This window comes from Aythya marila, assembly GCF_965140915.1.
Source record: "Aythya marila genome assembly, chromosome: 5".
Lineage (NCBI taxonomy): Eukaryota > Metazoa > Chordata > Aves > Anseriformes > Anatidae > Aythya > Aythya marila.
This window is the reverse complement of record NC_139046.1, coordinates 3922663-3948838: the sequence shown is the minus strand read 5'-3', so window position 1 is coordinate 3948838 and position 26176 is coordinate 3922663. Positions and strand designations below refer to the sequence as shown.

Genomic DNA, 26176 nt, shown 5'->3' with positions numbered 1-26176 from the left:
GGTTTATGTCTCTCTTGTAAAAGAAGTAGAGAAGAGCAATTTGTCTAATAAATGACTTCAAAAATTACAGCTGAGTCTTGTTTGCCACATTTGTTCTATTTAAAAAGAATGAGCAAGTATCTTATTTCTTATTACTTACTAGGACATTTGTTGTATTATTTATAAGAGTCAAAAACCTTAACTAAAAGCCACTCATCTCTGACCACAGTCTCCCATTAGCTTTAAATTCAGGAAAGAGAAAGGGATTGATCACTAGATCAATAAATCTAACCTTAGAGCTGACTAAAAGCTTCCTTTAACCTCCTTCCTACAGCATCCTTTTTCAAAATTAAAGCATCCCCCTTTTTAATTATTTAAGAGCACGTCAATTTTACAGTAAGGCCATGTATGACTGCATCACGCAAGGATTTCTTTTCCAGATTGGGAACACACCCGCATCTTTGAAAGAAAAGCGTTTAAATTAAGATCACTATTTTTTTTATTTTTTTTTTTTAGCTCAATATGCTACTGAAGAAATAAGCATCCTGTTCCGAATGCGCCCCAGATTTCATTGTGACGGCTGCTGAGAACGGGGGATGAAGAAGGACTGAATGCTCCCGGCGGCTGGACAGACAAACCACCCAAATCCATCACCGAGTCTGGCGGAGCGAGGTCGCTCGGCGTTGATGGCGCTGCGCCTACACAGCTGCACAAAGTCACTTCAGGCAAAAGCAAATGCCAGAGAACGTAATTAACGGAGCGAGCGTTTGTCTTTTAAACCGTCCTGTAAAAAGAGCTCGTGTGTGTCCTTGGCCCAGCGTGCCTCAAGAGCCTGGCTTCCTTCCCCCTTATCAAAATCATGTATCAAAATCTGATCCTGTTTCTCACCAGCTCACGCCGATGCAACGCTGTGTTTCTGCAGAACCACAGGGCAACGTAGTCGAGCCCTCACAACAACAGAAACCACTTCAGGGCCATGATCCCTGATGTAAAGCTGGCTGGGAGCCTCAAAACACAGGGGCTGTGGCCAGGGCCAATTTAGGAGTACGTTCTCATCCGCCTCAAGCTCTTGTTTTTCCCCACATCCCCATACCTTTCTTTGTTCCACGTTTAATCTTTAACCCCAAGAACCTGACAACTTTATCCCACAGGAACCTGGGATGAGGAGATGGCAGTTCTTACCCTGTTCCTGGGGCTCTCTGAGAAAAGTCTAGAGGGCTTCAATACTGAACTTCAAGACTTGGTTGTTCCTGGAACATACTTCAGAGAGCTAATGCCAGGAATTATAAACTATTCTTTGAGTAATCAGCACCGGTAAGACTGTTAGTGGTGAGAGCAGGAAGAGAACCTTTGGATGACAAATCTTTGTGTGTCATGAAGCCAGTTATTTTCTACAAGGCTTATTCCAAAATAAATAAATAAATAAATTACATGCATTTAAGCAAAATAGATTTTGAGTTTTCACGTTTCATAAAAACCCGTGTACTTTGGGAAATGTCTCCCTCACAGGCTGCACAAATATTCACAGTTCAGGCTGTCAGAAGATACTGAGGTCACACAGGCATGGCTTGGACAAACAAACAGGAGAAACGTAGGGTGAATTTCCACCAAGGCCCGTTCAGGGGTTATTTTCTACATATGATTTCTCTAAATAGATGCAACTCATTGGCCTGTGGTCAACAGGCACTATTTTTACGTGCAGCACCTCCATTCCCCAACCGCTATATTATATAGGTCTCCTAAAACTGGAGTGCTTGAGACAGTTTTGGGGTAAGTGATGCATCAGCAGCACCTGACTGCCGAAGCAATGTAGGCTGCGCGTGGAATGACTCTGAAATCACAGCAAATTGTAGACCTCTAACCCAAAAAGGTTCTTTCATTTTGAGGGGACAAAATCCCTGCTGGCTTTGAAGGAGACGGTGGCCTTTGCCAAGTTTCAAAACAGGTAAGGCTTTTGGTGGAAATCTAGATGTTGTGGGCTTGCGATAAATATAATAATGGCAATTTCCAACTAAAATTGAGCTTTTTGCCCTAAGAGGTTCTGGAAGTTTTAATTAAGCAGCCTGCATCTGTGAAGTTAGATTTCAAACCAATTGTTTTGTATCACAGCAGCATTTCGGTCTAACATGCACAGCGTAATAAAAAAAAGCAGAACAAAGATGATCCCTGCTTTTCATTCACTTTGTATGTGGAAAATAGCAGTGGTAGATAAGGAAGAAACAGATTTACTAATCCAAAGCTGTTCTCAACAGAACCCAGCTTATGCAAAAAGTAATACCAGATGAATGGAAGCAGCACGAGGGAAATATTACCAAAAGAAAAGGGTAATTTTTTGGACATCAGTCATACAACCATCATTTGCATACGGAGGAGGAAGAATCTCAGCTGGTATCAACTGTTGTAAGTGCATCAATAAAGCCACGCTGATTTATAGCAGCTGAGAGTCTGTCCTGCAGCGTATTCACCCGTGTGCGATGCGATAGATTGATGTGTTTGCGTTTTCTCCCTGGAGACTTTGGTTCGAAACCTATTTAAAACACAGTGAAAACAAACTGGCTGGTCTCTAAGCAGATGTCCCTGGAAATCTGCTTACATCACAGCGACAGCAGATCAGGGGAAAGGCTACGCTCGCTCAGGGGCAAGCAGGACTCTGCTGGAGTTGCCTGGCAAACTTCCTCGACTCACAAATTCCCAGGGTGCTGGACAAGGTGAAATTGAGGTATTCAAAGAGAAATGCTGCTTGTGCTGCTGTAGCATTTAGTCTGCAATCCGGGAGGGAGACTGCACGGCACGCTCCCCCTCTGAGCCTGCACACGTATGTAGCCTCACGCACCCGGGTCATTGCCAATTTTTGATAAGATCTCCGGCACGCACGCGGAAAATTAGACATCTGTAATTCCGCCTGCTTTGGGTCTCACTTTCAAAGGCATTTCAGGAGGATACAAACACTCCCTGGGATCAAAGGGGAAGAAAACAGTACGGCTGCTGTCACTGCACTTAGGTGATCTGCGAGCATGTGTGGGTGAAGCCACCAGAACCACAGGTTGCTCCTCGTGGAGCCCTTACCCGAGGCCAGCCTGGAAAATGCTCCAGTTTTGTGCCTGGACCTAGAGCCTGAGTCTCCTTGGGATCTCACCAACAATTCAGCAGCAGATCTGACCATCCACGCACCATAAGTAATGCTTTTAGGAGCATTATCGTGGTTTTCCTGTACAGGTTGCAAGAAAAATGTGCACACTTTTTTTTCCAGCTATACTTAACAACTAAAAAACCCTCCCACTAACAACATGGGAAAGCTATTCGTCACCTCAGGATCAAACAAATAGGATCAGATAGTTTAATATGCATAAATTGTCCAAGATTAAGGAAATATCTGCCTTCCCACCCCATGCTTTATCAACTCAGACCAGCAGCCCCTGGAGTGAAAACTGGCTATTGCCCATAACGAAACAGGAACAGAGAAACAGTTGCCAAGTCCAAGCCCCATCTATCACAAGTGGCTGCATCATTGCCCCTTCCAGACACCAAACAAACCCCAGTTTCTGAGCAGTTTGCTTTTTCCTGCTGTTATAGAAATGAAATTCTACTCCAGAACCCCACTGCTGACGAGTGAGCCTTCCTCCTTTCCAGCCCAAATCCTTTCCCGACCAGTTTGTGCATGTTTGTTCCTGTACTGAGCGTTGTCCTTAGCTTGAATTGTTTTCTCCCTGGCGTTTAGCCCCCTGATGTATTTATAGCAAGATCGTATCCTCTTTCAAACCTCATTTTGCTAGGAATAGTCATGTTAGAAATAGACCGATGAATTTCCTACATTAAATATGGGCGCACACACACACACACACACACAGACTAGAGCACTCGTTTTAAAAGAAATGCAGAAAATAGAGATGAGTCAATCTTTAGTTAATGTGCATTATTTCAAACATCTCAGCAACATATGTAAATTACAATATAAAAGACAGATCAAGTTCAAAACTGATTTTTTTAAGGTTTTTAGATCTAAAGACTATCCACCTATAGAAATACCAGAAAGCCTACCTGAAATTCCATAAAACTCTAGATGGGGAACAGTACCGAAAGCCCACAAGGAATACCATTTCTAAAAAGAGACTCGGGAAGACTCAAAGTACGTCTGGATAAAAAAGCCTTAGACAGAGGCTAGTTGGGGTTGTAAATAATCTGCAGAAGAAGGGGAAAAAAAGTCAAAATGACATTAAGGAACTTAAAAGGAGGAAAGACTGAACACAAATTGATCTGTTGAGAGACAATTTCATTCTTTCATAAAAATATTTTCTAGCTTTGCTGCTCTGGCACATCAATCCTGAGTACTCTAACTTTCGATTTGTAGTGATATTCCTTCAAATACAGCTTCACTGACGGAGGAATAGGAAGTGCATCGATGCCGTCGTAAGTGGTACAGTTGCAAATAACTGTTCTACATATATGTTGGAGAGAAAAAGGAAAGGTCCTGTTTAATGGAGTGGACAGAAGAGGTTCAAAGAACATACAGGAGCTCGGATCTTTGTAGTGCTCTAGGAGTCCCGTGATGTCCGGGGAGTGGAAGACGCACGGATCGTGGGCATCGAAGCTGAAGTTGTGATTCCACTGCTCTATCCGCGCGTGGAGGGAGCGGCTGTAGCGCCTGAAGCTCACCGAAAACAAGTAGTCTTCTTGGGCAGAATCTCGTAACAGAAACGTTCCCTCCGGCTTGCCTTCCAGCAGCGCTTCGGCGGCGTATTTATCCATGACTCCCCAGTAGCAGGGGTTGTTGTTGATCTGAAGGAGGTCTGGGACCAGGCAGTGGACATAATCGATCTGCGTGTGGTATTTTGGGGGCGTTTCCATCCGCAGCAGCTCGTCGTCGGTTTCCCATTTGGGCTTGTTTCTTTTCCTAGAGCTCGTGCACAGCGTAATAACTTCGTCGTCGGAGTCCATGTCGCTCTCCTCTTTACTGCTCCGCACCACCTTACCCAGCACCAGCTCCGACCTCGAGTCCCCCCTGGAGGAAATGCCATCGGGAAGCTCACAGGACTGGGAGGGAGACTCCGTTCCCCCGTTGGCTACCTCATCGTCTCGCAGGTGATCCTCCTTCTCCTCGTTTTGGGATAAATCAGCGATTATCCAGTCATCCGCCTTTTGGCTGATGGGGGCTGTATGCCTTTTAATCAAGTGCCACCGAAAAGCGAGCTCTGAGCGTGGAGGAAAAGGACACTTATCTAGCATGAGTTCACTGATATGAATTTTCCTTTTCGACTGGAGCCCTGAGGCGTGCCGACTGCTGCAGTTCTTTATGGGAAAGCACTGACCCACGGCATCCTGCAATTTCTGTTTGAGAGAGCGGCCCAAAAACCTGTGACCACAGGAGCGATCTAGATCCAGCTCGATAGAGGAGCAGCTGTATTTCCTCTCCTGGCTCTTTAAATTAGCCCCTGATCTTCCCACAGCGCTTGCAGTCTCAGCATCAGAACAGTGCTCGCTCTTTTTTGACCAGGAGAGCTTCTTCCCGCTCCACACGTAACCATCCTTTCTGTCTGCGCTTCTGCTCCGGCTGCTTTTGGGTCTGACATCTGCGTTTTTAACGTTACTGTCCTTATTGTCTGCCATTTTGAGAGCTTTGCTCCACGAGTTTGCAGAAAACGCGCTGTTTTCCTCGTAGGGTTTTCCACGTGAGGAAGCTTCTTTGAGGCACCTTCTGAGAGTACCTGAGGAAAAAGAGAAGGCAGAGAGGTTAACGGCTTCGCACGCACACGACACAAGACCGATGCCCGTGTACACACGACAACAGGAACCATTAATTGCTAGCCACGTATAATAAAGATCAAGCTGAATTCTTGAGAGCACTCCACAAACACCTCCCTGATCCCACACAGGGCTCTTAACCCTTTCTTCTCAGAAGTTTCCTCCAGAGCAAACCATCCGGTGCGTTTTTAGAGCACCCGTTCTGACTACAAAGCAGAGCAGAAAGTTTTGGGCGTTGGCACTCCTCCTTCACTAGGGTCCGTTTCAAAATGAAGCCTTTCACGTGGCAGGTGGCACTGCTTCGGCTGTTTATTGAGCAAGTTCTGCATCTCTTCCAAATAACCTTTCAAGAAGGAACAAGCCAGAGCAGAAACAAGTAGGTCAGAGTACAAAGAGCTACTGTACCTAGATGATACGCCTGTTTGCTGCTAATCCACGGGGTGGGATGCCAGAGATCTTATTCTTAACTGACACTTCTGGGTCACTTTCTGGGTAAAAAAAAATAAAAAATAAACTATATCAGTCACAGATTCTGTCAATTTCTGAAAGCTGTTTTCCCTCTGCCTTTTAAAACGGAGCTGGAAAATACTGAGCCCCTAAGGGATTGAAATATCTGGGGCTTTACATACTGAAAAGGATTAAAACAAATCCAGTCCCTTACTAAAAGCAATTTTAAAAGGCCATGAAAGATGGAACTGCTTATTACTCATTAGAGAAGAAAGTTTACATTATTAAAATCAGCGCTGCTCTGAGACCCACGGTTGCTGATTTAATTCTCTTTTGTTTCCAAAAGCGCATTGAATTCTCAAACAGATAAGAGATTTCCTTCTGAATGCTGCACTTTGAGAAAAAAAAATCAAAAATTCCTCTTTTGATTACTCGGTTGAAAGTAGAGCAGGGATTTTTTTTTTCAAGGTACACAGAGAGCAATATGCTCTGCGTGCTACGCTCTCCCAGGGCATGGCAGAAAGGCTCTCCATCATGTACCATCACACTTTTTGCACCAAAAGTAGATCCAGCTCCTGCCTTCCACTGTTTTGTGGTGGTGTTTTTGTTTTGTTTTGTTTTTTTTTAATGAACTAATTGACGTGGTAAATACTAAGCAGGAAAAGCGAAGGGCATCCACTTCCTCTCTCCATTCAATCCATTCTCATCATTAGGATTAGGCAGCATGACACAATCTCCCTGCAGTCCCCGAGGGGCCGAGCAGGCTGAGGTCTCGCCTCTGCTTTCAGTAAAAGACTAAGGCTGCCGTGCCAAGGGCTTACATGCAAGATGTGGACCAAATGCATCCCAGATGTAACTTTCACCAAGGAATTTTTGACATTGCGTTCGTTATTCACAAGCCACAAACCTGAGGGGGGGGAAGGGAAAGGGAGGGAAAGGTGGGGAAAAGAAAAGAGATGAAAAAAATGTGGAAGGAGGGGAAGAAAAGTAAAAACACTGCAAATGTGTGGAAAAATCTAGCATTAGAGCCATGGAGATGAGCAATACCTCACTGCAAGCAAGGGGAGTCAGGGAACGGGGTCCATGTCTTCAGCAATTACAAACCATCAAATATTAAAGATTGCTTTCTTCTCCCAAGATTTTGCACACAACTTTTTGGTGAAAACATTGCAGATGCAATACCGAGAGGAGAAAGGCAGCATTCACCTCTGAGACCCAAACCTCCTTTACTTAGGCCAGGGTTCAGTGACTGCTTTTGAAACGTTTACATTTGGTCATCCAGAAGCTTAGAATTGCTTCTGGAGCAGTGAATTTTCTCCACAACGATTAAAAAAAAAAACAAACAAATACCACCAACAACATCCCCCCATCTCATTCGCCCCGGTGATAATCTGAAATAACTGCTGAAAAACAAAATTCAGCCTGTGGTAAATTTCCTTAGCTGTGTATAAGGGATTTTTAATTGGAAGGAGAGATAGCATTTAGGGTGCAAAGTCAAGTACTTCAAAATTAGGGTATGACAGTTTGTAATTGCTTCGGAAACCTTCAATTATCTCATTCTGCACATCCAGCCCTTATAAGGGGTAGGAATAGGCAGAATACAGGCTTTTAATTAAAAACTGCAAAATGTGCAAACCCCCAAAGTGCTGAGAGGGCCCGATATCCCCCAACGTGACAGCACGGCCTTGCAACTGCGAGAACTTCAGTGCTTGGTGTCATTTCTATCTGGGTTGTCGTCGTGTTTGGCTGTAAAGCCACGTTCCCCTCCCTGCCTTTCTCCTGTCGTGTACCATTAGTGGTATCTGAACCCTGAAACTCCAAGCGAGGTGGCAGCACATGATGTTTTAAGACATGCCCCATTAGCCAGCAGCACACAAAGCTGTTCCTGAGGGTTTGGAGACTGCTGGGAGCGAGGCGCCAACCCTGCCACGTCACGGGAGTAATTGCTACGCCCGTGGGAAGAGCGTGGAGCACGTGAAAAAAAAAAAAAAAAGGGGGTGTTGTCCTACAAAAGGCAGGTTCGAAGCTGAAATTGTGAAGGAAGAATAAAGTGCTCAATGTGTAACGCAGGAGGCAAAGCTGCTGTTCCCAGCTCTGCTGCTAGCTGCATCCTGAAGCATCCCCTACCAAAAAGGATGGTGGGTGCCCAAATCCTGGTGTCCTGTGCTCCAGCGAGGGGTCATCCTTCAGGCTTTCCCCAATCTGTGATTCAGAGCCCTGCCTGTAGCATGGGGACCAAAAATAATGTGGGTAGAAAGACACAAAGGACATCAAGGCATCTGGGGCTGTATCCCCACTGCACGCTATGCACCTAAACAAATCTTCCCTTGTGCTGCAGACCCGCGAGGAAAATACGACGTCCCCAACATCCATTAATGGCTGCACACAACTCAAAGAGCAGGAGAATAAAAACAGGGAGAATAAAACCCAGGGAACACAGAGCGGGTTTCTCCCTGCAGGCAGCACTAAATGGAGAAGTCGTGCAGCGCACAGCTTACGGACGTCAGGTCTGAGATCTCCCCTGCTGCAACGAGGCGAAGAGACAGGCGCTGGTAGGTAACGACACAGACACGAGCAGCCCTCTGCCTGCAGAAGCTTTCTTCTAAGCGGGGACACCTCAGGCATCTCAGAAGCTGAAGGATTTGACAAAAACCTCACATTGAAACTCTAAACAAACGGCAGGGGGAAAGCAGCGTGCAGGGATAAACAGAGTTCACATCAGGCCACAGGATCCGGCTTGCAGTTCAAGGTTATCCAGCGCAGCCACGGCTCACAGTCCCCGAGGACGGGCAGCGAGCGGGGTGGTTTCTGTTGTTGTTTTCACCACGGGCACAGCTCCTGAGCACGAAATGCCTCTTTGCTCCGTCCGCAGAGAGCTTCAGAGGGGGATGGGGCAGCCATCCGCTCCCAACACTTTTTCCTTCCAGCACCCATGCCCGGACACTCAAACTTCAAGCCTGAGCTACGTGTAGTGCCTAGCAGCCATTCTGAGGCAATACAAATATCACCTCCTAGCCAGAGGTAAAATGCCGTGGACAACTGCGATAAGACTCGCCAGATGTCTGTTTAAATCAGCTGCAAAACACCCAGGAACTCCGAGAGCAGAATCAGAACCACGAGTGTTGACAGACTTCACCCCCTCCCAATAAATACTGAATTGCTTTAACCAGATATTTTTGTCCTCAGCCTCTAGCACGGAGTCCCCAGGTCCTTTCTGTCAAGCTGCTTTGGTTTCTGTGTAAAGAAGAAACAGAACAGCACGATGCCCCCAGGCACTGGGTGAAATGGACGCCCAGGGCCGCCAGCCCAGCCTCTTGCTGGAAGCCTTCCACGTCCTGCAAGCCTCCAAGGATGGAGGTCCCACCAGCTCTGGGGACAACCTCCTGAACGGCCCTCCTTACAAGAAAGCACTCCTGAGGTTTTCTGTTCAAGCACACAAAAGCCAAAGTGTCACTGTAGCAAGCCTCTCGTTTAACAAAAGGAGATTCACACACAGAAAATTAAATCAATTTTGGTATTGTTACAGCAGTTGATACTCTTCTAGCCCTGATAAAACCCCAAGAGGGAAGAATTAAGTTGTAATAAATTGGAGCACCCGTCCCTTTTCCTTTCAGCTTACGTAGAAGTCATTAAAAAAAAATTCTCACCGGTCACATGCTGTTTTCATTACTTTCGCCCAATTAGATTTTGGCTACGAGATCCCATTTTAAAACCTGACCTTCCACTGAAGCCGGGCTGTTATTGACTTCTTTTGGAAAAAAAAAGCCCGACCTGTAAAGGATAACACTGAGGCTCAATTCTCCTGGCTTAAAAATGATAATCTGAAAAGATAAAAACAGTTTGCAGTACTTCTTACCTGGAAATGCACTTGATTATTACAGGGTCTGCATATCCCCAGAGCTCCAGGAGAAGGGCAGGCAGCAATGCCCAGTTTAACCCAAAATTAAGCTCTCTTATTCCCTCCTGGGATGTGGAAGAGGTTTCGGAGGCAGGTGCTGAGGACCTCTCGTACCTCCCGCCGTAGCAGCGCCCTGCTTGCAGGCGGCAGGAGCTGCTCGCCGAGCGCAGCCGCCTCTCCAGCACTAAATCAGTAACAGCTTTATGGCCCGTGACCGACACGTCGCGCTCCACCCAGAAACCCAGGAGGTGAGCCCAGCAGCTCCCGCCCTGCCGCTGCCCTCTCAAGCAGCTACACCTCCTCAGAAAGCTGAAGCTTTGGTTTCCGACCCGGATTTAAAGAATAACCTCGCACTTGACGCCTTGCCACTTCCAACAGGACCCAGCGCCGGTGCCTGCGCTCCCCTTGGTAGCACCTCCGGAGGATTACGCTACGCTTGGACTTGTAACAGCTTTTGCATTGTAAAATATTCCAGGTGCAGCTCGCATGAGACTTTCTGCCAAGCGAAATAAATAATTAAAAAACATAATAACACAGTTGGCGTGCGTTCGTCTCAGCCCCAGAAGCTTGCAGGGAGGCTGCTGTAAGAATAGCTCGCTCTTCCCACTCATCTGATAAGCGGTTCAGCTCGAATCACTGTGCTAGAACACATTATCCTCACCAGAAATCACGATTTACTGAAATATGTCAGGATACACCCATGGAAAACATGTCTCCACACAGCTTCCACAAGGCTTAATAATAATGAAATCTGGGCATATTGATAAAAAAAAAAAATATAAGAGCCTGCCTACTGTCTTACTCATTCATGAAAGCACCAACAATGTGAGTGGCATAAAGAGCCCGAGCACATTTCCAACATAAATAAATCAAGCTGCTCACCCCGACCACTGATAGATCCGCTCCAGACTAAAACTGAAGATAAAAGGTTTTTGCCTGGGAGCAAATTTTCTTAGAAGCTGGAATAAATTGGGCCAGAACATTAAAGTTTCATTAAGGAAAAATAGAGAAGCCTTTTTTTTTTTTTTTTTCTTCTTACTTCGGGCATGCAGAGCTGTAATGTTTTGTCCTTTAAGAAATAATAATAAAAATAAAAAATGCCTGGCTTCTGCTTTCCAGCCTGGAAAAGCTTCATGCCGTGCCTCGCTACCTACTTCACCACAACTGCATTTGGCACCAGCGTCACAGCAGCTGTCCGTAGGGAATAATCCCCTAATTCCAGGATCTCCAGGCGGGTTCGGTCCTACAGCTTTTGTGGGGTGTGTTCCCCACAGGGAGCAGCCGGTGACATTTCGTTTTTGTAGGATTTTGCCTCGACGGAGGGTTCCTGCAGCTCCTGAAGGGCTTGTGATGGACACGCAGGATTTGGATGTTGAAGAGCCGGGTACCTGGCACACCGATTTCCCTCAGAAAAACTGAATTATCGGCGCATCGAGAAGGATAAAGGCAATTTTTGGTAGCGGGAGAGTCACGCTTCCAGCACCCCGCGTCTAACTGCCCCCCCCCCTCAGCCAGCCGGGCTGCGTTTTGGGGCCAAAATACCCTTTTTTTTTTTTTTAAGGGGTGGGAGGCAACCGGGTAGGACGAGACTACCGGGGCTGTTCAGGCGGAGGCCTGGGGGGTCTGAGGAGAAGGAGAGGAAGGAGGAGGAGGTGGATGAGGAGGAGGAGATGAGGAAGAGGAGGAGGATGAAGGCCGCTGGTGCCGGTTCCCTCACGCCCGACCTCGCCGCGTCCCCTCAGGCAGCAGCCGGGCCCTGCCCGCCCCTCACGGCTCTCCCCTGCGCCCACCCTGCCCGCTTCTCGCCCCTCACCCGGCTCCGTCCCGGCTCCTTCACCCGCCGGAGCCCCTCAGCCGCCTCCTCCTCCTCCTCCTCCTCCGAGCGGCCCCAGCCTCTCCCACCGCCGCCGCCATCCTGCGTGTGGCAGCCGGGCCGGGCCGGCCCCCGTTAAACCCAGCTCCGCCCCGGGCCTGACGGGCTCCGGGCCGGCCCCTGGGGCGGGCACCGAGAGCCCAGCGCGGGAAGGCTCCAACAGGGCGGCCGGGGCCCGCTGTGGTGAGCGGGGAGGCGATGGGGGATGAGGGGGGAATGCGGCCCCCAGCCTTCCCCTCCCCTTCCCCTTGCCCCCATGGGGCTCCCCACGGCCCCTTCTCGTTGAGATTTCCGAGTTCAGACCCCGCGCACCCGTCCCCTGAGGTCCCCCTCGTTTAATTTTCCCCCCTTTTTTCTTCCCTGGCTCGTTTTTGGCCGAAACTCTTGGGATTTGGGGGTGTTTAGGAGCAGTGGGGGCTGCGCTGCTTAGGCCGTATGGCCGGGCTCTGCGTGGTTCCAGCCCCCGTGTGTGGGGGGGTTGCCATCACCTCTAACCTTGCCCTGCCATCCGGAGCTCTTTCATCCTCTCTATTTCTAATTTTAATGATTGTATTTCTCGTATTTCTCTCCTTTTTGTCCTCAGGTGACAGCAAAGATGCCTTCTGCCCAAAAACCCATGCGCTATGGCCACACGGAGGGCCACACGGATGTTTGCTTCGATGACACCGGGAGGTAATTTAACCTAACTCCTGGAGAGGGGGGATAAAATCTAATCCAGGGGATTATATTTTCTGTCTGCTGCCTCCTCAGGAGTATCTCTACCAGCTACTGGTGGTTATGGTGCTGGACAGATGGATTTATGGCCTGGCATGGTCTGGCAAACCCTTTATTTGTCTTTGTTAAGAACTGACTATAAGACGCATCTTTTGATGCCCTGAATTTTGAAGCAATAGACATAACTTATATATAAGACTTATATATATATATTTTACGTTATATATATACATACATGCATATGTTGGAGAAGATATGTTTCTATATCCAATAAGAAATTAAAACTATAGCAGAAGAAATCCAATACTGGCTTGCTGTTCTTTCTTGTTCTACTTACACTAGTTCTTGCATGCATAAATAAAAACTGAATGTTTGTTGTTACCTGTTTTTTGATTAAAAATAAAAGGTAAGCTAGAATACAAGCCATCTCAAATGAATTTACAGTCTAAACCATATTGATTATGGTTTAAATGCAAATTATCTTATCTCTTTCTTTAGGTCATTAGGCTTGCTACAAAGAGGACTGTAGGGGTAGTCTGATAACAACCCTCCCCTCCAACCACAAAAAGTCTTCTTTGCATAGAATTAAGATTTAAGTATCTTCCATCAAAATGCAGATATATTTAAAAAAAAAAAAAGGCACCACCACAACAACAAAAAACCAGACATCTCTGCTGAAGACCACTGGTCCAGTACTGCTGGACCCTCTGATGTCAATATTTTCAATATCAATGCAGTGTTGCTTGCAAACCTTATAGAACAGCACCAGGGGAGTAACATCACAGTTTCTCTACTGACTTTGTAATACTTTACTGTTTAATTAGATTTTTTTGGGGACTGCATCTGGGAAAAAAAAAAAAAGAATACAAAGCTTGATTATAGATTCAGAAAGTAATTAAAAATCCTATGCAAACGTTTACATATTTGCTTTGTACTTAAGGTTATTGTTTATTGCTTTAAAATTGTGAAAGCTAACTCTCGTAGCCTTGACAATTGAATCCTATGTCAACTATTTTTAAGAACTCTGTAGGCCTGGAACATATTCAGCTTGGTTAACTTCAGTCAAGGGTGTGTGTTAGCGCCCTTGCTTTGGCCTCAGCTTTGTAATTAGCTGTAAGGTAAATTTTCAAGGCTGAAGAAAAAATTAAATGCCCAGCCCAAAGTGAAATCAGTACTAATTAAGTCCTTTGAAAAAAAATCATCTAGATTGACTTAAAATATGTAAGGGTGAGTTCAATGGGGGCTAGGCCTAACCAGACTCGGGTACTCTGTTATGGTCGTGCATTTTTTTTCTATGTTTATTAAACATGGCATTCAGTGAATAAAGTAATATATATTGTGTTTCAGTTAAAAAACAAACACTTCAGAAACATTTTCATTCTGGGATTGAAAGTCAGAGTGGCTGTCCTTTCTGTACCTGAATGTTAACAAACCTTGTCTTTGAACAGCTGCATTGTAACTTGTGGCAGTGATGGAGATGTTAGGATTTGGGAGAACCTGGATGATGATGATCCGAAGTCCATTAATGTTGGAGAGAAGGCCTATTCGTGTGCTCTGAAGGTATCGTAGTTAACAGAACTCGAGTTAAGTTCTGTCATGCTGATGTTGATACATAACATGACTGCTGAGGCTGTTAAGATAGTGCTCACGTATGTAACATTATGCATATATTGAGATAATACACAGAAAAAGGCAGGAATAATATTGTGCATAGCACGTTTCAGTCTGATGGAGGTTAAATATGTAGATCTTTGCCTTTGTGCCAATATATGGAAAACAACGTTGAATAGTGTTTAATCAGATTTTGTTTAAATTTGAGCCCATGTCCACATTCTACCTTTGTGTCTAAGTGAAAATGTTAAAGCAGTGTTGAAAAAAATACTTCTCAAACAGAAAACTTCACTGAATATTTCTATAGAATATTTTAACTAAGTATTTTATGTAAACGAATACTCCTGACAACTCACTTTATCCCATGCAGGCTTGAAGAGGAATTATTCCTTATACTGAAATTCCATAATACTAGTTTTCTTACTCCTCTCGCTTCAGAGTCAGTTATACTTATTTCTGACTTTGATCTCCTTTTTGAAAAACAAACCCAGCAGATTAAACTAATTATGCAGTGAACTTTGTAGACTGTTTCAGTGGTTTTGCACAATGTTAGTTGCAAAAAGTTTCCCAGCATAATATGTAATCATCAAGGGTTAGGAAAAGTGTTTTTCAGTGACAGCTCAGTTCTTCAGTGATGAGGGAATGAACATTTTACCGACAGCCTGTAACTGCAGCCGATTCCTACTCTTGCCCTTCCAATCTCAGAGGCTCTGAAATGGTGCTAACAGGGGGAGGAAGGTTATGTGAAAATAGGTAAGCCAGGAAGTAGTTTTGTGTGGACCTATTTTAATACCCAAGGAATTATAATCTATATTAATCAAGAATTACTTCATGGAGTCAGTGCCTGCTAATGCTTTGGTAATACTTTTTATTTGTTTGATTTTAATAGTCAGTTGATATTTAGTTCTCAAAATTGCTTGTAGGCCAAAATGTGCTTCTGACATTTCGTTTCTCCCTTGTTCTCCACCCCAAGTCAGAGGAGAACAAGATTTCTGTTTAACACTAATTAGTAATAATTTCTGAGAATGCTGATTAGAGGTATTTCTGTCACCTGACTGACTTGTTCTGGCATTTGTCGTACAACCTGCTCTGTTTATTTTAATGTTAAGGCAGCTCCTTGTGGTATATCTTGAAACAGGGATTATTTGTAAGTAAGAAGGCAAATAATCCACCTATATCAATTTGTATAATAGAAAACAATAGAACTTTTTTTTTTTTCTATTTTATTTATTTAGCTTGAGAATTTTCACAGCTATTCTCTTGTGTGCAATTATTCTTATATTACATTAATAACAGAAGGTCCAAAATATTGTCTTTATGGCAATTGTGGAAGAAGAGAGGAATTCCAGAAGTTTACATCTCTCCTTCAGATATTGTCGAGTTAACTTTGCAGTCATAGAGGATATTTTTAAAATCGTTTTTCAACTATATGTGATATTTGGAGGGGAATATAAAAGGTGAAATAGATGAGAATTCATACAGATATATTAATTTGAAACTATATTCAGAACAATAATCTTTCTTCAGTTTCTTATATGCCTTTTGATATAACTTATGTATCTTGCTCAATACCTGTAGCATCTGTTTTGATTTGTAGTGTTTTGCTGTTGGTCTTTATCATGCTGCTTATCTTTTCACACACCAAGTGAGGTGATTTGAATGGGTTCGCTTAGCAAATCGGTGCCAGAAACTGTAAAAATTATTAATTAATATAGGAGGGAGAAATCACAGAAAGGCTAAGGTTGGAAGGTCATCTGGTCATCTGAAGATCATCTGGTCCAACCCCCTGCCCAGCAGGATCACCTTGCACAGGATGGCATCCAGACGGGTTTTGAATATCTCCAGAGAAGGAGACTCCACAACCTCTCTGGGCAACCTGTCCCAGTGCTCTGTCACCCTCACAGTTAAGAAGTGCCCTCTTGTTTTTAATTTTTGGACAGCAGTTGGAACAGTCCTGTGCTCTTGGCTTATTGGAAAAGAATTACAGCTTTGAGGGATTTATTTTTAAACAATGAAATTATGAATCCTTTTTAAAACTTCAGGAGATTTTATTTCAAAAAATATGCTTCATTAAAGACACTTTTATGGGGCACTGGTTTGTAATAAGTAATAAATCTGATCTCCTTCTCAAGTTATTTACTACTGGCTGTTGCTTTCTTTTTCTTTGTGATTTTTACTATAAATTTAGGCTGCTTTTCTTTTTTTTTTTTTTTTTTCTTCCATTTTTTTTAAAAAAAGGCAATGCAGCATTTCTCTATGTATTTCAAAAATTTATTGCTGCATCCAAGTGAGGAATAGTATTGTCACTTTAAGAAGATATACTGCTGTTCTAAGCATAGGATAATTTCTTTTGTTTTGGAATCATTTTAATTTGGAATCATTTTTTGATGACATCTGCCTTCTGTTTCTGCAAAGGACGAAGCTGTGGTTCATAAATTTCTCGTCTTTCCCTAGTGGCATTTAACTGGCAAGATCGGTCCAAGGATGCCCTCTCCTGATGATGTAGCATATTAATCTAAACAGGATGCAAGATTCCTCCTGTTCTAAGAGGCACTCTCGCCTATATAAAAAGATTTATTTTTTCTATCTACCCGAAGAAGGTCAGACAGTTCTTTGAAATTCATTTGTGACTTTTCTGAGAATTCATTATTTTAGTAAATATACAGGTGGGGAATGTCTTGATGGAGTAAATTGCCATGTAATTAACATTATGGATTTTTAGCCTAGCACAACAACTTGGTATTAAATCTAGCAGTTTCTAGTATATAGAAACAAAGAATAATTTTATTATCTTGTAATAGTTTGGTTTAAGTGATAAAGTATCTTAATAAGTTACTGTGTTTCTCTTTATTTTTGGGTGGAAGAAATACAAGTTAGATTATTTCTCTGCTACTCTTGATGTCTTTTGGAGCTACTAAAGTTAATCTGCCCAACCATTGGGAACATCAGGGCATTTTTGGCTCCTTGGACATAAATATGGTTTCACTAACAAATGTTTTTTTGTTTGCTTGTTTTTAAGAATGGAAAACTGATCACAGCAGCATCAAACAACACTGTTCAGATACATACGTTTCCTGAAGGAGCTCCTGATGGCATCCTCACTCGTTTCACCATGAACGCAAACCATGTCGTCTTTAACAGTGACGGTACCAAAATTGCTGCTGGATCTAGGTAATCTGTGCTTGATAAGGAAGAAGATTGCTATCATTCAAGGTCCAGCAGCTTCCTCACATGGCGATTTTGCCAATGAGATTTTTAATCCACATACCGCTGAGGGTTTTAAAGTAATGCAAAATGCCTTCCAGGAATGGTGGTGGCGGGGGAAGGAATGAAAAGGACTGTTAGGAAAAAATTCTTTGGGAGATATTTGATCCACCGAATAGTTTCAAGTAGAAATGTGGTGTTGTGAAATCATTTTCTCTTCAGGAGCCTTGAGTGTTTTCAGTTTTCAGTCTTATAAATGCATAATTGTAAGTGTTCACCCATATGGATCTCATTGCAGCATCGAGGATTTTGTTAGTGTGTGCTAAGGATAATGTCTTGACTCTTTGGGATCATGGTGCTGCAAATGTATATGCACATGCAAAAGTTAGCTGGGTTCTGATTTGCACGAGAGCTTTGAGTCATTCTCTGGCATCAGTATCATCCCCCTTCTGCCAAATGATAACAAATGACAGTTGCAAGACTCCCCTGAGGGGGATTAAATGCATAGTTTAGTTAAAAGCAAACATGCTGCCCTAAGAAATTATGCAATATATGCCAGTCCTTTGACAGAGATGGCAAAATAGCAAGCAGGCAACATTCTTGTTCATTTATTTACGGCTCAGGTGGTTCTTAATTGGATTTGGTGAGCTCTTTAGGTACTCTAGCTAACCCAGGCTGCCTGCTTGCTTCTCTGCTGGAATTTGTCCTGCATTCCTACAGCAGAGATGGCAGAACATTACATCTGCAGCCTGCCTCCTCTAAGCATGAATTGAACTAGAAAGCAATTTGGATCATTATGCTGGACTGTAAATTCTGGCAGCTGCAGAGCAGACACGGGAGCTCCACCAAAACTGGGCGACTGGACAGCTGGGGACAGTAACTGTTCTAATCTCTAAATCCGACAGAGATCATGAATTTGGGCTCTTTGCCAGTGCTCGTTTCTGAGGGAACAGCTCTGCCCCAGGATCTGAGTTTGATTAGAGAGATTAAGCAGACAACACCCTCTTTCTGTTTCTAAAAACTTTTACAAAAAGCCAGTCCTTCTGCAGCCTGACCAGGGTCCTCACGTTAGGGAAGAGAACTTGTGAAACTGAGGTCACCCCTTGATGAGGTCTTCTGTTAGACATTGAAGGAGGTGACATCTGTGATATGAGGGAATGCAGCCTTTACTTGTCACAGATTGCTCCATTATTACATGAAGTCTGTAAACTTAGATTTGTATAAGTTTAATGTCGAGGTGGCTGCCAAAATTCACTTAAACTGTTTGAAAAATAGTTCTGTGGCTTCTTAAATAAGCAAAAGCTATCTTACTGCCTGCATTTTCTTTCACGTTTCTTTGCCTTATTTAAGAGAGCTGACATTACTTCAGTTGTCTCACAATGGAGTTTATAGACTTCTTTTTATGACTGTTTGGCTAGCATTTAGGTATTTGACAAAACAGAGGTTGCAATTCTGTGTGTAGTTAAGGTAATGACTAACCCTACAGAGCCCCAAATTCCTCTTTGAAAATGTTGCAGTGAAGTATGACAGGGAGTAGTACCAGAAGATTGTCATGGCAGCTCTTTGGCTTAGAAGTTATTGGCATTGATTTTTTGAATTAAACTGCAGTAATGTCTGTAATTTTGGAAAGGGGAGTAAATTTGAAAAAGAAAAAAAAAAGGTCAATTATGGTATCTGAAACAATAAATGGTCTTAATAATCCTGTTAAAAACTTTAAAAAATAAAATATTTTGTGCTCTTTTTTGGCCAAGAGAACGATGATCATGAATATAGGTCCCATTTAACAGATAGATACCAGGAAACTGACTTAACAAGTACTAAGCACAGATTTTTACTTAGTCTCATTGAATATAATATTCAACAGATTTGTGGTCTGTGTATATGTAATATCCTCTTCAGAGAGCAACTGTATTTTATGAACTTTGATTTAAACAAAAATGATCTGGTGATGTAACCTTGCTCCTCTTGTAGTAAGCCTCGAGATTCTCATTTTCCCTTAGATCATAGTGTCAAGAGTTAAAACTTCCCCAAAAGATAGTTAGTGTCCGATTTAATTCTTATAGCTGTAAACAAATACTCTGTCACTGTTGATACCAACGTTGATAATCTTACAACTGTGTTGTTGTGATTTACAGTGACTTTATGGTCAAAATTGTGGAGGTGACTGACAGCAGCAAGCAGAAAACGTTCCGAGGACACGACGCTCCTGTTCTAAGCCTGTCTTTTGACCCCAGGGATGTTTATCTGGTAAAAACAAAAACAACTTGTTTACTTTCTTCTTTGAATTTCCTTCTCCATGGGAGGGGGGAGTTATTTTTGGAGTAAAACAACAGTGAGCAGGGACATAAGACTACTTAATTTCAGCTGACTACTGCTGATGGAATGTGTGAGAATTTGTTGCCTCCCAGGGGAGCTTGGTCTTTGCTTTCCCACTCAATTACCATCTATGTTCTTCTGGAATCGATTGCCAATCTGATTTTAGAGGTGGAAAGGTATTTCACTAAAGTAATTTAAGATTAGTTTTGAGCCTTTTTTGTAATTCCAGTATCTTGGAGTTGAGTGGTATTATCAAGATGATTTGACATTTCTATTAGAAAGCTTTAAGTCTTAAAATGGTATAAACTGGGAGACTTTCTTTTTAAAACTACTTATGTATTATATGTCTGTAGCATTGGTTGTAGTTTTTTTAATATATATTGTGGCATTAATTTCTCAATGTCTTTAATGTTTATTTTATTATTTTATTTATTTAATTTCTCTTTCACAGGCATCAGCAAGCTGCGACGGCACTGTCAGAGTATGGAAAATTGAAGATCAGGTAAGAGGCCTGCCTTTCAAGTTGTTTTATAAGAAAGCAGGGACTTCACAGACAACAAAAAGAACTAGACTAAAATCATCCTGCTGGAATAAATCTTTGATACGTCATCAGTAACTGCTGAGAGTATTTGCAAAAGAAAAAAAAAAGTTTATATGTAAAATTAATTTGCAAATAAAAGGGGAGCTATGCATTGGAACTCCTGAAAGAAGAGATGGTGAATGGAGAATTCATTTTTCTTAGGAAGAAGTTTGACAGTACTTCATAGAATACTTCTACCTACTTCTGGGAGAAATTCCAAGCCTGAGTGTGAAATACTGCCTGGGTAGCTGTGGGCTGTTATTTCTGCCTGTGGTATCCCTAATTTATTTTGTTGATGTTTCTTCATTGGTCAAAATTGTGAATTTCGTCCTCATTGTATTTGAAAATAACCCTTCAGGTGAAAGTAGCAATTAACCATCACATTTCTTGGTTCATAGAATCGTAGAATGGTTTGGGTTGGAAGGGACCTTAAAGATCATCCAGTTCCAACCCCCTGCCACGGTGTGGGCTACCATGGTTTCAGAATTTCAGCTACTTGCTTTCAGGGTTAAGGAAGAAATTTTTATGCTAATAAGCACTTGTCTAGACGTATTTTGTTTTTATTTATTTTTCCTGTGCTCCCTATGAAATACTGAATAATTTTCAGGATTGAAGACTGACCAGTGAGGGTGAAATAATGTTCAGAGATGCTACGCAGCATCTTCTTCTATAAACCTTCTGGGTAGTTAGTCTTGAGAATATGAACGTGGTTACTTTGATTTGATATTAGGAGGAGGTTTGGTTTTCACATGCCAAGATTGGTGAAGCGATGCCCATTTTCCTTTGATAGGGATTTTTGTGCACAGCATTGCTTTCATCTCTCTTGCTCTCTGTGGCACACATGCTTGGTTTTCCAAGGACTCAAAGTTCGACTTAGAGCATACCAACCTTTTTTATTTGTAGAAATAGGACTATGTTATAATGAGTAAAAGGCTTATTAAAGGATAAGGGGCTTGCTATTCTTCTCTGTTTAAAAAAAAAACACACAACCGAACAGCAACAAAAACCCACTTCACAACAATTACTCACAAGGGGGATGTAAATCACAGTTTAAAGACCATCATTTATTAGAAATACAATCATTGGGCTCAGCTTGGCAATATTTGTGCAAATAATTCTCTCTGCTGGCCTTGCACTCTAAGGAACTTGAGAAGAGGGTTCCAGGTGAACACTGTTAATAAAGCAGTTCTGCATGTATGTGGGATTATTTTTGGTAAATGCCATTATTGATTGGAAGAAGAATCCGTGTGGAATTACTCCTATAAATACACTTTGGTATGTACTTCGCACTTGTAATTGCTACTTTTTAAAACAAAACCATATTACTAATATGAAATCTAGTGTTCTAGTCTGACAGTGGGTGCCTTTTGGGGCAATTAGACTGTGTCCTGGGACCGTGGCAGTGATGTATATCATCTGTGCTGTAATATGAGAACATGGCAATTCATTCATGTTTGTATTGTTCTGGTGACATTCAGGCTGATGCGTGTCACCTTCCTACAGTCAATCTGGATTTGACAAATGCCTTTTGGCTAGATATCTCTCTTTATAACCTAAATATATGTGAGCTCATGTTCTGTACTTCATTAAAAACACTTGTTCTCTGGTCTCATTTCTCTGACAAGTTGTTGCATTGTAGTTAAAAATATGTTCAGGTCTACACTGGCAGAGTATTTTGCAGAATTTTTTTTTTCTTTTCTTTTTTAAGAGGGTAGGCACCATTGTATTCAGATGAAGGAAATTATTTTGGTTCCAGAAATGGTGTATCTTGTTTCCTTTTAGCTTTTTCCACACTTCTTCAGGGATTCTTAAAATACAGTAGGTTTTCACAGAACTAGAGAACTCATTTTTGAATATTCTGTTTTCAGACATGCGTGACAAATTGGCTACTGCTGCAGAAATGTAATGATGTGATAAATGCTAAATCGATATGCAGGCTTGGCTGGCAACCTGGCAGTGGGAAGGTAAGTGACAGATTGTTTCAGCCACATCTTAATCCTTCATTTCTCTTTGGGAGTACAGTAGAATTCAATCCAGGCAAGTGCAAATTCCAGCTCCAGGGACTAAGGAAAATGTTTGGGATGAAGTTCACTTTTAGGAAAAACAAACCTGGAAATGGTTACTTGTTTAAGTACCAGGCTGTGTTTGCCAGCAGTCCAGCTGTCAGCCCAAAACTATGTTAAAGAGTCATATTGTGCTGCGTAGGAAAGAAGATTGTACATGAGGTAAATAATCTAATTGTTCACAACAGAGCATCAAAAGAGTTCTGACTTGCTGTGCTTAAATTTTGTTGCATCAGTAGTCTTGCTCTGCAAATATATCCTATGTAGTAAGTTGTTCCTGATCTAGTGGGAGGTGTCCCTGCCCATGGCAGAGAGGTTGGGACCTTTAAAGTTCCTTCCAACCCAAACCATTCCAAGAGTGCCATGTGCAGGTCACGTACCAAAATAGGTTGGGGGACAGAAGTTTGCATCGCTGTGTGGATGTCTTTGTATCAGGTAACCTAGAATACCCCTGCGGCATCTAAAATGCAAAGGGGAGGGGAGAAAGGAGCAGATAAATTCAAACCCACGTGAAACAAGGCATGCTGCACCATACTTGAAGTAAAGTGCAGGGAATTGAGCAAGAGTGGGCCATTTGGGGAAAAATTGCTTTGTGGCTTCTGTCCTGGCCTGTTGGCTGGAATAATAAAGGATGAATAGGCTCTGCCAAACTATTGACATTCTAGTATGTGCAGGGTCAAAAGAGTATTTTCCAGTGTTTTCTCACAGTTTTGACTTGAATAATCTCTATTTCTTTGTATGCTCCTGCACACATGAAGTGTAGGAAGTTGCCTTGCATCTATTATAAAGCAGATTATTAGAAATCATAAAAACAGAAAACCAAACCAAAAAAAAAAAACCAACAAACAAACACACCCATATCCCAAGAAGTAAACGAGCAGTAATGTTACGTGGTTTGTGAAATACCAAATGAGCTATTTCAAGAATCAGCTATTCAGGTAAGATTTACAGAGAAATTGTAACCTGATCAAAAGAAGTTCAGGGAGGGAGGAAATAGAAGAACATAAGCCTTGTTCTCAGAACACTGAAAACTATTTATGCGTGTTTGTTAGCTGTTTCACGAATAAGAACTTTTAACCTTAAGTTGCAGCTGTCATTATCGTCTGTTTTCTGCCAGCAAGAAGTGAAGATTGAAATGAAAACAGCCATTATTTGCTGTGTTGCATATGGAAAGCATTGGAGAACTTTGTAATTCAAGATTACTTCTGTAGCGTTCTTTTCTTTCTCAGTTGGCACTGCTAGGATGCTAAGAGAACTGTTAAATACTTAGACAGCCACAAGTGTGATACGTTGGAATGAAGGAGCGTTGCTAGTTCTTTGAATGTTTTGCTTGGAAGATAATTTGTTCTAAATTGCCTAAATCTTGTTTTCTTGGAACAGTTGCTGGCAATTCCTGTAGACAAAGTTGTTAAGCTATACAGAAGAGAAACCTGGGATAATAAATTTGATCTGTCAGATACTTCCATCACACAGGTAAGTACATAAACAATCTGCTTACTAAATCTTTCAAAGTTTAAGTGTTACTCTGCCTGAAGTTATCTTCTGGACAGTACGGTTCTATTCCCTGTCCTCTTGGTAATGATTGGTTACACTTTCATTTCTGATCCTGTTACTTTATGTTGGAAATCAATCACAGAATTTCTAGGTTGGAAGAGACCTCAAGATCATCGAGTCCAACCTCTGACCTGACGCTAACAGTCCCCACTAAACCATATCTCTAAGCTCTACAAGGCAAGAGATACTTCTTTCTGTGTACATGTCTAGAATCAGGGTTTGTTTGACCTCATGGCAGCTTTTAGTGACAGAAGATAAATATTATAAGAGAAAAATAAGTGTGCTATCTTTAAGGAATGGTTTTGCTGGGAGCTACCTGCAGCCAGCTCTAGTATGGGAGGCTGGATGTGGTTTGCTAAAGATTAAGATTTTTTCCTTCCAGAATGTCTGCTTTATACTTCAGGATATGAGTGCTTTGTATGGATTGGTAATATTTCTTTTTATCTAAATTTTCTTTTTCCCTAGCCCTTGAATGTCGTGGCCTGGTCTCCCTGTGGGCAGTACCTGGTAGCTGGAAGTGTGGATGGGAGTATTGTGGTGTGGAAGGTGGAAACCCAGGAGTGCATAGAGAGGTATGTAGTGCTGTTCCATAATTCCCTAAACATATGCTGCTTCTTGAAACAGAATTTTGTTAAATCTCTGTGCAGAATCCGGCACTTGCTCTTGTTAAACTTCACGTGGCTGGTGATTGCCCAGTCTTCTAATTCATCAAGATCTCTTGGCAAAGCCTCTCTACTATCAAGGGAGTCAACAGCTCCTCTTAATTTACCCCACTAGTGACTGGCCACCAGCCTGATGGAGCTCTTCTTGCTCTAACCCTTTGAGCCTGACCCACCAGCCAGTTGTTCACCCATTGCATTATGTTTTTGTCTAACCATGTGCTGGACATTTTGGCTGGAATGTACCGTGAGAGACTGTATTGAAAGCTTTGCTAAAATCCAAAAAGATCACGTCTACTGGCTTCTCTTGGTCAGCTAGGTGAAGTTAAGTAGGACTTTCCTTTTGTCGACCTGTGTTGGGGATGACCAATGACCGTGTTGTCTTTCATGTGCCTTTCAGTAAATCCCAGAATAACCTCCATGATTTTACCAGGCACTGACATGAGACTGACAGGCCTGTAATTACCAGGGTCTCCTTTCTTTCCTTTCTTGAAAACTGGGGCAACGTTTGCCAGCTTCCAGTGGACAAGGATCCCTCCAGATTCCCAAGACCACTGAAAAATAATTGAGAGGGATCTCGAGATGACCTCAGCCAGCTGAGCTCCCTGGGATGAATCCCATCGGACCCCATAAAGTTGGGTGCCTCCAGCTGGAGCCACAACCCCCCTACAAGTCCGGAGCTGGCCGGGAGGCTACGCTCAGGGCCCTGGGGGTCCCAGGGCCCCAAAATGTAACTGCGTTGGCCGGGAATCGAACCCGGGTCAACTGCTTGGAAGGCAGCTATGCTCACCACTATACCACCAACGCCAGCTGGCAGGGCTGCAGGAGACAGCTCTTAAGAGCTCAGGCTGAGCAATCCCACTCTGCTGGCCCCAGAGGTGGTCGCTGCGAGCGTGTCAGGAGAGGGGATGCAAGCCAGGATTTGTGGGATCGGGGTGATGCTGCAACACAGGGCCACTGTTCAGCAAGGGAGCAGGAGGAGATCACCTTGTGCAACCCGGGTGAGGTGCACTAATGGCTCAGTTCACGTGCGGACAGGAATTTGAGGGCTGCCACATCATTCCTGCGCTCTACCACGAAGCAGCTGCCAGGAGAGTATGACTGTCAGGTAGAAACGTGGCATAGAAAAATACCAGAAACCTGCCATATCTGGTACGCACAGAAATATGTTCTGATTCATACGACGTGCTGCTTTCTTTCTGCCCAGCTAAAAGAATCTGGAAACGTTAGGTTCCTAGAAATAGAATGGGGGATGGACATGAATATGGGCTTGTGTTCAAATTCTGTGGTCTAGTTCTGTGTGCAATGGGAATGTTTTACTTCTGATTGATTAAAGGATAGTTTTGATGGAAATAAATCTTCCTCAGGTTACAAACGCCAGGATTGTTGGCAGTAAGAGGCATCTTCTAAAGGGTGTGGGGAATACTGACACAGTGAGTCAGCCGTCCTCACCTTTGGGCAACAAAAAGAGCCAAAAGGCATTTCATCTCTGTTAACTAAAGGGAGGAACAGAAGGGAGGCTTTCAGTGACTGATTATC

At 43.0% G+C, this 26176-nt stretch overlaps 2 protein-coding genes across 4 annotated transcripts in view; one reads left to right on the top strand and one right to left on the bottom strand.

Annotated features, from left to right (window-relative positions):
- Positions 1 to 3156: 3156 nt before the first annotated feature.
- SOCS4 (suppressor of cytokine signaling 4) lies at positions 3157 to 11993 on the bottom strand. 3 transcript variants are annotated; one of them, XM_082762478.1, is made up of 3 exons: positions 11877 to 11989; positions 6124 to 6206; positions 3157 to 5681 (listed from the first exon to the last, which is right to left on the bottom strand). In XM_082762478.1, the coding sequence occupies exon 3, from the start codon at positions 5581 to 5583 to the stop codon at positions 4273 to 4275; it is 1311 nt and encodes a 436-aa protein (XP_082618604.1). In that variant the 5' UTR covers positions 5584 to 5681; positions 6124 to 6206; positions 11877 to 11989; the 3' UTR covers positions 3157 to 4272. The 3 variants fall into 3 exon arrangements, with proteins under 3 accessions (XP_082618604.1, XP_082618605.1, XP_082618606.1); XM_082762479.1 differs by lacking the exon at positions 11877 to 11989 and adding an exon at positions 10946 to 11122; XM_082762480.1 differs by lacking the exon at positions 6124 to 6206 and having other exon boundaries at positions 11877 to 11993.
- A 73-nt stretch (positions 11994 to 12066) lies between these two features.
- Positions 12067 to 26176, top strand: part of WDHD1 (WD repeat and HMG-box DNA binding protein 1) — a 31407-nt gene continuing 17297 nt past the window's right edge. Inside the window, exons 1-9 of the mRNA XM_082761712.1 lie at positions 12067 to 12119; positions 12520 to 12608; positions 14099 to 14210; positions 17281 to 17432; positions 19601 to 19712; positions 20233 to 20283; positions 22230 to 22325; positions 23805 to 23897; positions 24444 to 24550. Of these exons, the coding sequence (XP_082617838.1) occupies positions 12532 to 12608; positions 14099 to 14210; positions 17281 to 17432; positions 19601 to 19712; positions 20233 to 20283; positions 22230 to 22325; positions 23805 to 23897; positions 24444 to 24550 (800 nt within the window). The 5' untranslated portion in view covers positions 12067 to 12119; positions 12520 to 12531. The remainder of the gene's footprint in view (positions 12120 to 12519; positions 12609 to 14098; positions 14211 to 17280; positions 17433 to 19600; positions 19713 to 20232; positions 20284 to 22229; positions 22326 to 23804; positions 23898 to 24443; positions 24551 to 26176) is intronic.

What these genes read in the sequence shown, in the direction of transcription:
- SOCS4 (XM_082762480.1), bottom strand. Translation starts at nt 5,583, where the DNA reads ATGGCAGACAATAAGGACAGTAACGTTAAAAACGCAGATGTCAGACCC.